The sequence below is a fragment of the Echeneis naucrates genome, chromosome 4 (genome assembly GCF_900963305.1).
Source record: "Echeneis naucrates chromosome 4, fEcheNa1.1, whole genome shotgun sequence".
Lineage (NCBI taxonomy): Eukaryota > Metazoa > Chordata > Actinopteri > Carangiformes > Echeneidae > Echeneis > Echeneis naucrates.
This window is the reverse complement of record NC_042514.1, coordinates 21,365,816-21,381,087: the sequence shown is the minus strand read 5'-3', so window position 1 is coordinate 21,381,087 and position 15,272 is coordinate 21,365,816. Positions and strand designations below refer to the sequence as shown.

At 40.8% G+C, this 15,272-nt stretch overlaps 1 protein-coding gene across 5 annotated transcripts in view; it reads right to left on the bottom strand.

The window, feature by feature from the left end:
- Positions 1-15,272, bottom strand: part of pik3r3b (phosphoinositide-3-kinase, regulatory subunit 3b (gamma)) — an 85,058-nt gene that overhangs the window by 7,968 nt on the left and 61,818 nt on the right. For 3 of the 5 annotated variants that reach the window (XM_029499499.1, XM_029499502.1, XM_029499501.1), the window contains exon 1: positions 5,414-5,950. The exons of 1 other annotated variant lie outside the window; for it this stretch is intronic. In XM_029499499.1, the coding sequence (XP_029355359.1) occupies positions 5,414-5,528 (115 nt within the window). In that variant the 5' untranslated portion in view covers positions 5,529-5,950. Of the gene's footprint in view, positions 1-1,638; positions 1,773-5,413; positions 5,951-15,272 lie in introns of those variants that run through there. One more of the 5 variants, XM_029499500.1, reaches the window with a different exon arrangement.

Genomic DNA, 15,272 nt, shown 5'->3' with positions numbered 1-15,272 from the left:
AACTCTTGGAAAAGGTGTTTTTATTAAAAAAAAAAAAAGTACAAAGGGACATAAAACATGTGTGTCCTGTGTGGACACACAACAGATAGCATCATATGGGACAATAGCTAGGTCACGAATAATGCAACTACTCTTTTCATTTCCAATTAAAACAAACCTCTTGCACCTTAAAGTTGCAGACAGTATTTTAAAATGTATATGGAAATAAAAAAATACTCACAATAAATAAAAGTAGAAGTTTAAGATTGTCATCAGCAACAAAATTACTTTTTGACTTTGACTTCTGAAAAAAATAAAATACTAATAATAACACACACACAGACACACAGAAGTCCTTTGTTGCAAAGATCCAAAAGAAACTTTAAGCGTTAAATAAAATTGGGGGCAGGGACCTCTGCAGCATCTATGGAGCCGTACCCTCTGACATACAAATCAATGATTTTCATTAGTCTGTTTTTACAAAAGATCTGTCCTACATCAACACAAGTCAAACTTAGAGACTGACAATCATCCTAACAAAAAAAGGACACAATCACAAAATGTGAAAACTGATATAACTGTAGTGTCAAAAATCTGACATAACATCACAACCACAACTACTGCAAGAAACACTTGAGCGCGAGAGACGATGAACAAAGGGGACCGTCAATGCAACACCTCCCCTCCTCCTCCCCTCCTCCCCCCTCACCAGACAAAGGAGCAGCGCTCTGTCACATACACAAGCACGCACCAAGATCTCTTGTCATTGCACATGCAGGCAGAAACACACAGCTTTCCCGAACAATGACCATCACACACAGGATAAAAACCCATACGCTTGGCAAACACAAAGGACCAATATGAGACTTGGTAAACCTCTAACTACACAATAAACTTTTTTCATTTAAAAAGAAAAAAATAAATCACGTGCGCACACAGCTGATCAGAGGGAGGCAACAAAGATGTTCATTGCCACATGAGTTCACACCAAGGGGTGAATTAACTACACAATCAAAGCATGAGATATGGATTCACTTCAAAGAAAGCTACTGCTTTTATATCAACAAATTTACATCTGGGTGAAGTCAGAAGGTGCAGGTGGTGTGTGTGTGTAACCATTGACAGTATGTGGGTATGTGTCAGTGTCATGCCTGTGAAAGCACGCACAGATGGAGACACATGACAGCTTTTCCTTTGCAATCTGGATTCAGGTTTCTACCACACCAGTACTATACCTTACTCATATTTTATAATAATTTGACAATTAAATGTAGAAAATACAGAAAAGCAGAAAATGCACATCTGGGAAGCAGAGTAGGAAGTGTTTTGTAAACAACTGACTGTCAATTTACTGATTGATTGAGCACCAGTTCCTAACAAAGCTGAACTACAAAAGCACAACAGCAAAATGGAAACAACACAAACAGACACATTGCAGGCTTGAGTTGTATGTCATGAACTGAATGACAGGAGGAGGAGGGGGCTTCAGAAGGGACAGATAAAGAAAGAAAAGTCTGAAACTAGGAAACTGTAAATAAATGGATGCTGATCGAAGAGGGGAACAAGAAAGAGAAAGAATGAGGGGAAAAAAAAAAAAAAAAAAAAAACACAAAAAAGAACCAGCCTCACATAAAAATTCTGTCCCACTCAGCCTCTTACCGTCGTCCACCATCGTGCCCTCTGTTAACTGCATGCTGCCACTCGTCTCTCAGCTGTTTTCCTCCTCCCCCTTCTCTTTCTCTCACTCACTTTCTCTCTCCTCCTCCTCTACACCTCCTCCTCCACTGCTACCTCCTCCTCCTGCTCTCTGCTCCGTCAGACTGAAGACAACAGCGAGCAAGGCTGATCCTAAAAGACATATGACGAGCGAACTAATCCCTGCACAGAGGCCCGCCCCCTCAGCCAATCAGGAAACAGAGAATGGAGAGCAGGGAGGCAGACCTCACCAGAGAAAGAAGGAAGGGAAGAAAGGAAGGTGGAGTTGACCACAATCTTATATCTTCTCCCTCTGGGTCATCTCACATTCGCAGCATCAACCATTTAATCAACAGGTTGTTTCTACTGAACACACTGAAAATTTGGGTGAGCAATTTCTTAATTCAGCAGCTTATGAGTTTAAATCCAACACAGGGCAACAACCTCACACATCCACAAAACATTTTCAATCTATTGGAGTAAGATAGCACACACAAAACAGAAGTGCACCAATATTAAAAATGCTCATTGAAAATTGAAAACATTTCTGCGAAGTTGGCTGAGCAATCTCCATACACTGACAAAGATCCAGTTTAAAGTTGCACAAAAAGTAAAATCTCCATGGTCCAAGTGAGATCATCAGTTATACTAGGTGCCTACTACAGCTTCATTTCTTTATTTTTCTGAAATGCTCTTTGGCCTCTTAGATTTTCATTTCTGCATGCAAATAAAACTAAAACAAACATTGAACAAACATGGAAACTGCCTACTGACAAGATTATGCTGTTTTGTAGAGGAGCCCTTGAGTACATTGAACTGCCACAGAAACATCATTCTCCATTTTCCCATTGCAGGTAAGTGCAGTCTCTCCACAGCAGCTGGGCTGGGCAAAATATTATGATATAAAAAAGAATATCATTCAGCTGTATGCAAGATTAAAGATAAAAAAAACTTCAAATCTGTGCTATATTCTGTGACAAAAAAAAACAAACATCTGTGGGCAATGGAGTTTGTTAAAACACCATAAAATGATCAGAGCAACAAGATTTTATTGATGACAGACCGAGCAATGCAGCTTTACAGCGTCTATTGTTGGCAGTGTAAAATTGCTGTTGCATAATAACGCAGCATAAAGGGCAGATGGATTTGTGAAATCTGTACAACATTACCACAGTTGCACAAAAATCAAATGCAGACATCTTGTAAACTCTGAGGAATGCAGGCATCCACCCTGAGCAGGATGATTTTCATGGTAATGTAAATGAGAATAGAACCTACAGAAAAACTGTCACGTGCAGCACATGAGAACAGCTGCAAATGAGCTAGGACATAATGTCTATAACGCCCCGGTGATTTTCCATTGAAAGATGAGACTCATCGTTAACGCTGCATCCACACACACAAACACAAAGTTGCCAGTGGAAACGCAGGCTTTGCCCACCCCTAGGGGGAGCATTGGCACTCCACCTGTGCTAATCACTCCATACACAAAGGCAACACATACACTAGCACACACTTTGCACATCTGTGAGAGAGATACACAGACAGATAGACATCCAGTTTAACTGTCACCGAGGTGTTCACCTTTCAGTCCGAGTGTAATAAATATTCTAATGAACATCTACTGGATGCTCATCTTTTATTGTCTATCCCCAAACGTTCATTATCCCTCTTTCCTCCTCCAGCCTCTCTATCACCATCACTATCCTTAGGTTACATGTCAGGTGTGTTAAGACAAAGAGACACACACGCGCATGCACAAACAAACACACACACACACACTGAGGCAGATAGACACACTCTATACGATGAGACAAAGCCATGGTGAGAGTCAGAAAAAGATTCAAAGAGGCCGAGGTGATGTGATTGATGACTGGAGGAGCACATTCAAGCAACAAGGGTGAGAGATAGACTGAAAAGACCTAGAGTACAATTGCTGTAGATATGAGCTGCTGAAAAATTGCATATACATTGTCAAGAAACTTTCATTTTGGGGTGTTTAGTAAACTTTTGATACCTTTGAAAGTCTGCCAGATTCTGTTATCATAATGTTCCGAATTTTATCCCACATTGTTAACTGACAGCAAATTTCATTGCACAATGCTGCCTGTTTATTTATTTCTGTCTCTGCCTACTCCTACGCCAGAATGAAAGCCTTTTTTTTTTTTAAATCATCATCATTTTTCAACCACGACAATGACTCTATATGTAAAGCATGAAAGCGCCAATGACTCTGGGTGTAATAAAAGCCAAGGTCCAGTGGTAGTTAAGTGTGTGAATCACCAGAAAAGAGCCAGTGTGTTACATTTACATTCACCAACGTGTGGAGGAGTGCTTTCCATTCAAGAAAAAAGGAAGCATTAACTTCAAATGAGCAGAAAGAGGCATCGCACCATTCCACTTCTATATACTCAATAAAATCTCTGCACTTCAGGATGAAAGAACCTACTAGAAAAATGTGGCAGTGCATGTAGCTGAAAAACCTTTTTAAATTTTATATGCTGACAAAAAAATTCAAGATGAAAATATAGCGAGGATATGGTTTCAATCAAAGTAATCTTAAGGTGGAGGCACTTCCTTTGATAAAGCATCTAAACCTGAGGGGACTGTTTTGCACTACTTCTGCAGTATGCCAGAGATAAGACGTATTACTTTCACTTGACGGTGTCTGTAGATTATGCCCTACATCTCAATAGACAGATGGGGGAAGAGAAAAGAGGAGAAAAAGGGATGGAGTCACTAGCAAACTGTATGCACGGGTAAGGGAGGGGTCAAACGACAGTGGCACAATTGTCAAAGATGAATGAATGAATTAAACACATTCAGCTCTAGCTGACGGTTGGTCATAAAAGCCCACAAAGAATGAAAGAATTATAGCTGCGTTCCAGTGAAGGATGTTATGGTTATAAAATGCTCCGGTGCTTTTTATTCCCGGTTTCATTCATTATTCCGATCCCCCTTCCTTCCTCCCCCATCGCTACCGGGCAGTCGATCTGCTGTGGACCGAGCCCGTTTTATTGACCTGGGAACAAATCAGAAAATAAATGTGTGCAAAAAGTAGCAAAAACGCACTCCCGGTGTCAATAAAACAACTCGGCTACAGCGAACTCCAGTTGCGTTCTGTGCATTTTGGTCTAAAAAGATTTAGAGTAACATTTCTTGATGATATGCAGGCGGACAGAGGACGCTTTCGGCTGCCTCCGTGTATACACTTCATGCAACTATCGTGTTTTGCAGAGCTGCAGATTTTATGAAAAAAAAAGGTGCATTTTTTTGTAACCGAGCAAGAACCAATCAGCAATGTGTGTTTAAAGCGGCTAAACTGAAACATAAAATGTCGCCAAGACCTTTCAGTTAAACTTCTGCCTCTCGCTTTAACTAAAAGTAACACAACTAGGCTACTGTGCATGTATGACCAAAAGTGGAAGGAATGGAGTAAATAAATAAATAAATACACTTAGTAATAATAATACTAAATTCTACCAAAAGCCGAGCAGAGATGAGTGAACCCACCAAGGAGGCGGGCGTCCCAATACGACCGAGGACCGCCGGCAGGGAGCTAGCATGAGCGGCAGCAGTCCAGCATTTATGCCTTAAAACTTTCCTCCCATTTGACCAAAAAAAAAAAAAAAAAAAAAAAAAAAGCTAAACAAAACAAAACAAAAAACTCAGCAGTTCGGTTCTCCGGTTAACTAAGGTCCCCGTCCCGTTCCGTCCCGACTTTCACCGACCTCCTTACCTGGTGGCTGGTCCATTTCCAGGTAAAATATGAGCTCGGTGGAGTAGGGCATCATCACGTCCCTCCAGTCTCCGTCCTCGCCGGCTTTTTCCGTCGTCCAAACTGTATTGTACATTTCTTTCGAATCTGACAATCTTTTTCCGCGGAAGGGCAAATATATATAAAAACAATTATAATAGTAATATTTAAAAAGGTTATAAATTGCGAACGGGCGAAAAAAAGACTCAAGTGGATAAGATAATTTATCTATCTATAAGGAAATTCTGAATCTGAATTCCTGCTTCAGACTGGAATAAATAGACTAACTGTGGACAGCAAGCACCGGGCTGCGACTGCTCCCTCCGACATAACAATAATAATGTTAATAACTTCATGAAGGCTCTCTGTGTATATGGACACACACACACACACACATATATATATATATATATGTGTGTGTGTGTATGTATTCTATAGTCGTCCTTTAACGGTGGGAAAGTAGAAGCCAGCTCTACATTTCAGTCCATTCTCCGTCTCCTCCGCAGATACGTGCCACCCTCTGGCTCCATTTTAAGCCGAGCACTGACTAGAGGTGGCTGTCTGGGGCTGTCAACGGCCGGGCTGAACCATCCCAGCGAAACTCATGGGGGAGGACACAAAATGTCTCTGACCGTGATAGACACAGAGAGAATAAGAAAAATATATAATTAATAACGTGTGTCTATTTTAATGTGGACCTTAAGGAGGAAATGTCACTGTCCGCGATTTATGTCCGTATTTTCTCTGATACTTCCAGCGGCTCACACTTGGAGTGGTTGGCCCGCTTTCCATCTTCGGCCAACCGCTGACCGAAGCCTCAACACGCATGCTCAGATGATGAATTTCCAAGCCAGCAGGGAAATGACATCAGTCCCATCAGACCAGGTTACAAATTCAGTGGTTTTCCAGAGAGATCCCCACCTTCTTGCTGTCAAAGTGTGCACGGCCGTCTCTTTTATAGTCCACGACAGCTATTAACTGGTCCTCACAGCTTCAGCACACTGGGATAGGGCACAACAGGCTCCATAAGTGATGAGCTTTTGCATGTTTTAGCCCATTTATTGCGAATGACACATGCAATACATTTTCCATAGCATATCTGAATACTTTCTACATTCGTGCATGCACTTCAACTGCCTTATAGTGATGTGTAGTTCCTGAACGAATTGTTCAAAACTCAGAAGTCTTCTTACTGACTCATGAATCATGATTCCTCATCCCTGTTAACTCATTCACTGACTCATCCTTGCTACTGTTATCTAACAGCAAAGATGAGACCAGAAAGCATGTCGCTATTGTGCAACTGTAACTGCAGGGAACTAAAGTTAATCACTGTATTAACCTTGTAGGAAAAGCTGCAACTCTGGTTTGTTGTTTTCCATCCTCGCTATGAGCTGTCACGCAAGATGTTTATATTTTATGTTGGCAAGAAAGGGCTGATAAAAGGATGAAATTAGTGTTGCACTTGTGCCGCCATTTTTGGCAAGTTAGTTTCAGCAGTACACTTCATCTCAAACTCTTACATAAGAGCATAGTTGCAAGAAGAGTGGTATCTGGACACACTTTGATATGAGAAAGCCCAACACATGCAAAATGCAAGATTTGCAAGTTAATTTCATGTTTTCAGGGGGTAGCATGTCCAACAGGAGAAGGCATCTTATCAGAAAGCACCCCATCGACAATTTACAGCACAACCCAATCCAAACTGCTCACCCTGTACAACCAGCACTGTCAACAGGAGGAACAACAACGACAACAACCTTGCCTGCTTCTTGCAGCAGCGCATCAGGAACAACCTCACAACATAATCTCAGCACACAAACATCAGGACAAGGACAATTATCAATAAGAAGAAAACAGCTGAGGCAATCTCCCTGATTTTCAACCCTTTTCAGTTGTAGATGACAGCAGATTTAGGGAATACACTAAGGCACTTGGCCCTGCATATGTGCTTCCCAGTAGAAGCACAGTGTCGAGACCATTAACGCCTGATCCATCTGGGAAGGTAAGAGCTGATCTTATGGATAAGATAAAGATGGCACCTGCTGTGTGCTTGACAACTGACTGCTGGACCTCCGGCAGCCCAACAGTAGATTACATGTATGTTACATGTCACTCTTTAAGTGATTTCAAACTGCACTCAAATTTGTTAGACTGTTTTGAACTCACAGAGAATCCCACAGCTGCATATATGGCCAGAGAACTGGCAAGAATAGTGATTGAATGGGCCATCAGTGATAAAATAGTGGCTTGTGTAAGTGACAGTACAACCGATATCAAGAAGGCTGTGAATGACATCCCGCACTGAGATACTTATCACAGATTTTGAATCTCATAGTTAGAAATGGAACCCAGAATCCTCAAACGCAAAAACTAATCAGAAAGGTGAAATCTACAATGGAATATACCTTCCGAAACCAAACTTAGAGAGATGCGGCTGCAAATGTGACAGCCACAGTTACGACTCAGGTAACCTTGCTGAGGTCAGCAGTCCAAAACCCCAGGTAAAGGTGGAAATGACAAATTTCCTGTCTGAGCAGTTCTCAGGTACATTATATACTCCATCAGTGATCAGTTACCATGCCTGTTTTGATGAAGTTTTGCAAAAGGAAAAGGAAGGCTGCTAATATTTTTGCACTGTTCTTGCTGTCCACTAATAATAAGCAAACGTGACAAAATATTGCTATTTTGTCCTCTCTGTGACAAAAGGCTAACTGTAACTAGCATATCTTTAAATTCACATCACTGAGCTTCAATGCTACACTTAAATAGCCACCACCAAAATACCCCCCCCCCCCAACACAACAACAACAAAAAACTATTTCTATGTTGTAAACTACACATTTGAGCGCTGCAGACAGACAGCTGCACATGGGCCAGTATTGTTGGCTTCTGTTTTCTCATGGACATTATAGATAATATGAAAATCAAAGTACATTAACCAGCCCTCACTTTGAGTTGATCATTGCAAGGTAGATGTGGTACATAAACATTTCAATTGAATGCTTTTTCCCCTCCATCAGCCCATAAAACAACAACAGTGGTGGAACAAACCAATCAAGCAAGATTCAAGTCTCTGTTTTGAAGTTGATTTACCATGGAGAATGAATTCAAATGACTGAGAATAATAGCTGAGCAAAAGGGAGGAAAACCACGTTTAAAAGCCCATATCATTACCAAGTGGTTGAGAAAATGGTCAGCATCAGTGTCAAGTGCAGTGACACAGAGAGTCTAATGCCTCTGAGATTATAGATTGGGTCATACAGACTAGACTGTGTGATCTACCTTGAGTTTATGCAACCACGTCAGCAACTATCCTCCCAGCTGTGGTGTCTGTTAGCTGGTGTCAGGCTGCTGCCTGCTTTCTACCTGGCCATATGCTATGACACTTTTAATACACTATCACATTCACATTGTTCTTGCTTTGTTAAAATTTTAAAGGAGTCCTGTACCAATGACAAAGGAAATGTATTCTCTTTGATCATAATGCCCTTTCCGCTGCAGAGATATATTTGCAGAGTTATAGTTTGTTTGCTCATTGGGTTTATTTAACTCTAGAGGAAGAAAAGGTACCATTTACAGCATGAAACAAACCTACAGTGAGGTAAGCCCAGTTACGGTAAATGATATGGAAGCTTAACTATGAGCTTAGGGATGCTGGAGAGGTGCAAACACGTATTAAGGAAGCCTATAATACAGGGATTACTGCACATTCACATCAAAACACACACCTGGTAAAATGGATATTATGGATTTAAGGGATTGTTGGTTCAGGTCTGTTTCAGGACTTAATTGTGGGGCTTCTTATTTTCAAATTTTACTATTTTAATCAACATTTTTTGATTAACGATGACTCATATGAGCTTGCGTTTTGGGAAATGAGACAAGAACAACCCACAACCCACCATTAGCTCGGTTTGCAGCTGTTTACAGAACTGTTGTTATGAAACTGTTTTCTCGCTGGTACCTGCCCATCAGCATCAAACTGCAGCCAGGCAACATTGGGGACTAGCTAGCATTTCATTTGGTGAGGTTGACAAACAGAGCAAAAATTATAAATGTTAACAGGCTTAAATTCATCCAGAGGATTAAAAAAAAACCCAAGGGGATGATTGTTTAATAGTTTAATAGTATTTATAAATTCAAAAGATGAGTACCTGTCAGTATTGTCTTTAGATCATGCTTTTTCTGCCCCTCATTATCCCAAAATCTGTTGAAGCAATTAAATCGCATTTCAGGTTTATTAGGAAAAATATTTGTGAGATCCAGATTTCCTCCCTTTTTTTCAGCTACAGTTAAGTTCGTTTCCATTGTAATTAATGGCAGCTCTGTTTTGTTAGCTGTAACATTCATTCACTCTATTTCACAGAAATTAAAACAGAGAACCGGTAACAGCATAATGTGAAAATAATATTGTTTGAAAAGGGGACACCCAAATAAACTTCAGAAACCTGTGAATACTAGCCCAGTCATTACATGGACAAATACAAATTCAGCCATGAAATACATTAAACCCTCAAACCTAATATCCAAAATCTTGAAAAGAACTTTTATTCATTTTAAGTCCAAACTACAACCAAACAGGCACAACACAATAAGTTCCAGTGACTAGTTATAAGTGCTGATTCCAGCGTTTAAGATTGGTCGCTGGGCATGAGTTTTGAGCTCCTATAAAATATACACTTTTTCAAAGAAAACTAAACTAAGGCAAAACTATGACCCTTAAACTTCCTCTATTTATGCCCCAAGGACAGAAAGTAGACCACTGTTAAGTTACCAAAAAGAACAATGGCACTATCATGATCAGCTTACTCCCCCAACACACACACATAGCACATAGTCAAGACCCAGACTGGCCCAGACACCCAGTCTTCCACTTGCTAATCTCCTGCTAACAGCCTTATATCAATACAATATCTTCAGATGGGGGCTGCTGCCACCAGTAATTACAGCTGCCCTGTCTATCTTTCTGTCTGCCTGGTGTCCTACTTAAATGAAAGGTCTGCTCCCCAATCTGCCATCCATCCATCCTGTCCTCCCTCTACATCCACTCACCCACTCAACCATCTATCCGTCCATCTCGCCTTACCCTGCCTAAATTCATCTGTCGCGTCTGTCCATCACAGACGGAGGAAAGGAGGAGGACGGCCATTCTTTTTGCCCTAGAACCCAAAAAAAGAGAAAAATAGAAAAGAAGGGGGGGCTGGGGGGATGTCAGTGAATGAAGTCTATTTAAAGCAGCAGACACACATGCATATTGATTGTGTTTGTGTGTGTGTGTGTGTGTGTGTGTGTTTGTGTGTTAGTGTGAGCATGAGCGTATGTTTGTGTGGGTGGTTGTTTCACAGATGGCTCGTGCCGGACACACAACCCAAAGATCCTCTCTGTCAACTGTGTCAAACAGGTTTAATTGCTGCTGCTGCTGTGTGTGTGTGTCTGTGCCTGTGTCTGCATTTGTGTCTGTGCGTGTGCAGCCAGGCAGATGGATCCCTAACAATGACACAGGAACTAACTCTGCCCCTCGTCATACAAAAGAGAAAGAGAGAGGAAGAAGGAGGGGCAGTTGGAGGGTGGAGGATGATGGGAATGGGAGTATTAATCTGCGCTGCACCCCATTTAACCTTCCCAATAATACAGCAGAGTGGCATCAAGTGGCCTATTTGCATAGCGTATGCATAATCACATACGATCTACCCCCTCCCACAACTCCAAATAAACCTCAAATTCTAATTATGCCATCTTCCACTGGTTTTAGGTGCAGTTAGTATATATATATATATATATATATATATGAATTTCTTGGTCCCAATTTTTATGTGGAGCTAAGTTAACCACATCCTGGCTCAGGCTCTGTACCGAACGTTTCAAGTTTGAAAAGACTTCAAACAAATATATTTTCCAGTTTGTTACACTATCTCCTCAGGCTACAAGCAGAACAACAGCAGTCTCATGTGGCACCACATGGACCAGGAACATTAAAGGTAAATGATTACAGACAAGGAGAGCCGGCAGTTGGGAAGGAGTTCTTCCAGTTTGGACTCTTGAGGATACTTTACTGGTTAAGACAGAGCAACGACAACAACAACAACACAAAAAGTGGATTTGTGTCTTAATTTCGCCAATTTCACTTTGTAACACTTCTCATGGCCTATGTTCTTATCTGTGTGTGCACACAGATAAACAATAAGAAAGGAATGGTGCGCAGGGGCTCACGAAAGAGAAGCCCAACATGAGTTCCTGGGAATCAGGTGTTGAGTTTGGCATTTCTGTTGCTATGGAGACCAAAACATCCAATGAAGCGCTAACAATTTCTCTTTTAAGGGGCTTTAAGCACAGACAAAGGTGGTGTCTGGAAACTTATACCACATGCTGCCTGCTGAGGTATATGCTGCAGGGGAGCACAAATCCATGCAGGCATGATTCTGTAATCATGAGGGTATCTCAAACGAAGAGTAACATAGCCTGGTCAACTTAGATTTTTCTAAATTTATAAAAAAAGACCCTGCCCCCTCTATGAATATTTTTTCCCACATTGTGTAACATCACATTTACATCCTGCATCTGAGAGCTTGAGCATATCCTTGTTTCAGTGTGACACCTCTGTTGCAGCATAATTAAAAGGCAAGGATGTCTGCACAGTCTGTCTGTACTGAGGTCCCCGCAGTCGGACAGGTAGATGCAGGTAGACGTTAAATGCCCTTGTGGTATAAAGGTTAAAGGCCAAGGAGATATGAAGGTACGCTGAGATGGTTTTTAAAACTACAAAAATATCTTCTTATTGATATCAACCCTTCAAAATAAAAGACTAAAGAAGTGTAAACATAATATGGGTCCTTTAGGATTTAGTCTCGTAAACCCTTTCATACACAATTCCCTGAAATCCAGCTTAACATAGTTGATATGTTTGGAAATGTTGGCATCCTTCCCAGAATTTCAGAAGTAGTTGTGTGTCACTGAGCAGTATTTAGTGCTGAGGTCAATGTCTGAACTCATGGATGCTCCTGTTTGTCTATCAGGGCTTTATCTGTCTGTCATGGTGCTGTGCTTCAGCCTGGAAGATCATATTTAAATTATAAGAAGTAGTTAATGTTTCAGATACATCTGATGTGTAAATTTGGCCCTGGAATAGGTCTGAAGCCAAAAACTCGAACTGCTGCTGTTGCTCCTTAACAAAAAGCAGTTCGGTAAATTAGATGCAATCTGTGGTTTTCTAAGTTTCTGTGTGAGTGTGTGCACTGAGGTTTGTGTCTTGTTTTAAGTTGTACCTTATTTATCTGTGTATGTGGGGACACATTTGAGGTCAAACACCACCTGTGCCTTGAGCTGCAGCTGCCAAAACACACATCAGAACACAGTGTCGTGTTCTACGACCACAGAAGAAGATAATCAGTGAACTCACAACCTACTTTGTGAAACGAGGGAGAAAGCCAGACAACACGAGGAGCACAGCACACTGAAAAACACATGCACTGGCACGCACTACCACACACTGACACGCACTGATACGGCTGAACGGATTTATCGTCACTCTCCAGTACCTGTGAACAAGCAGCTCATCTGCATCGTCTGCATCACACACGTGTATCTTTTAAGAATTTCCTTTTACTGAAACAAACAAGCCAAAAAAAAAAAAAAAAAAAATCATAAAATTCTTTATATTACATGGCCAAAAGTGTTGTATCAGAGACTATGGAAGAATAATGACTCAGCATAGAGGGATTTTTTGTTTGGTCGATTCTTTAACTTCTTTCACTGGGACAATTTAATATATTCTCAGCTTAAGGTTTGAAGCAGCTGAGTTTATATCTGTTAGCCTTCGACTGTCTCTACTTGCGCTTTTGCATGAACAGTTTATTAAAAGTCATAAAGAGTCATAAAAACAAAATCCAAAGCAAATATGATAACAGAGCAACACACTATGGTGGAATGTATTGACTGTTATACATAGTAACGAAAGTGCATAAAAAAATCACAATACAACAGATGACACAATGAATCATATATAATTATATAAAATGTACAGTTAGGCTGCAAATGCATGCAGCTTTGTTTTGCTTTTAACAGCAGAAAACTTGGTGGGGAAGAATTTAACTTGCACCTGACCTGAATACTGACCCGAGAGCAAGACCTGGTCCCTAAACATCTGTATTGTCTGATAATCTCCCGTCTGAATGAGAGCAAATCTCTGCAGTCAGAATATCTGACAGAAATGGCAACATGTTCAAGGCAGTGGTTTAGGATTGATGGAAGGGTGCAATTCCTGTCCACATACTTTTGACCAGGTCAGCATGTGTGAAAGTAGGTACATAAAACGGATGAGTTGCCAGAAAAAAAAGTTATATATTTGACAAATACACTTTACATAATTGTGCACAAAATGTAGAGAACTATGATTGTTGATACCACAGCAAAAATCTGGCTGCTGCAGACACAGTGTGAACTTGCACACACACTCAAAAACACACACACACACACAACCGCATCTATTTAGCAGGTTTAGAGCAGCAGTTTAAACTGATGAACATTCATTATAATATATAATATCCATTCATCAAACAGTCAGTCTTATATTTAACAGAATGAGAAGTGAGTGCAGCTGCTGATAATGCGATGTGCCACTACGTTAGCCTAAACAACCCAACTTTAACTTCCCAGTTCAGACAGAAACATTTGAAGGTGCTAACATGTTGACGACACGATGCCAAACTGAGATGCTCTAGGTCTCAGCTGTCTCTATGAGCTGCTCGGGTCAGTCTGAGCTGTTTCCTCCAGTTGCTGCAACTGCATTTACTCCTGTCAGTCCATGTCTTGTTTCTGTTGTTTACTGTGGCAGTGCTTGGAATTTAATTGTTTTAGATTTTCAAATGTGTTGCAGATGCATGTAAAAATGCCAGGTGGGCAGCAAATAGAGTCTGAATGCGCCCACCAAATTATTCAAAATGGACACATAATCAGCTAGGATATGGGTACTGGTGGGATAGCCAACTTAAGGTGATAAAAGGGACAGGATTTTTAATCTTTTAAATCCTGGGGGGCCTTACACAAATGAAAGAATTCTCGTAGCTATAGCGGCAGTGCGCTGTTTCATTGGTCAGTAAGATTCTCATTCCAGACAGGCAGAGAGTTTGCAGCAGCGATGAGAGTTTCATTGGAATAAAAATCGCCAAACATGGATTTTTAAAAACATGAAACAAAGTGTGTCCCCCAAAGTGTGGACTTCAGGTCAATAAGGAACCCATCTTTTTGTTTCTAAATACGGAATGATTCCAAAGGGATGGTTGGTATTAGACACAAGGGTTTGGGATTCTTGTTCTAATTGTATCGTAGAAACAATTGGATTTGTTGTTCCTGGAACTTCACACATTCAGGACCAGACACTAAAATTCGGGATATCCTGGTCTCATGTTTATGCAAAAATACTCATGAAAGGCTGTAGATAAGAATGCTGTAAAGGGCTGGAAGAGTATGTCCTTTGTCTTATTTATTTACTTTTTTGCCAAGTTTCTATTTCACTCAGGGAAATTGAGTTTTTCTTCTACTACTTTTACAAACAAATGGGCATATGTGCAGTTTTGTGTTTTATAGGTTTAATTGGCCCCCTGAGGGACTTTCTGTGTGTGTGTGTGTGTGTGTGCGTGTGCATGGTAATGAAGCAGTGATTCAAAAAGAGACACAACAGTGTTGTATGTCTCCCTGACGCGTTCCTAGGTGTCAGAGAGCCACTACTGTACAATCTATCAAGCATGCAGTTAAACTTTTTTTTTTTTTTTTCGCTTAGAGGAGAACCTGCAAATTGCACATTTGCTGACAGTCATGGGAGAAACAGAGAAAGTGCACTGAG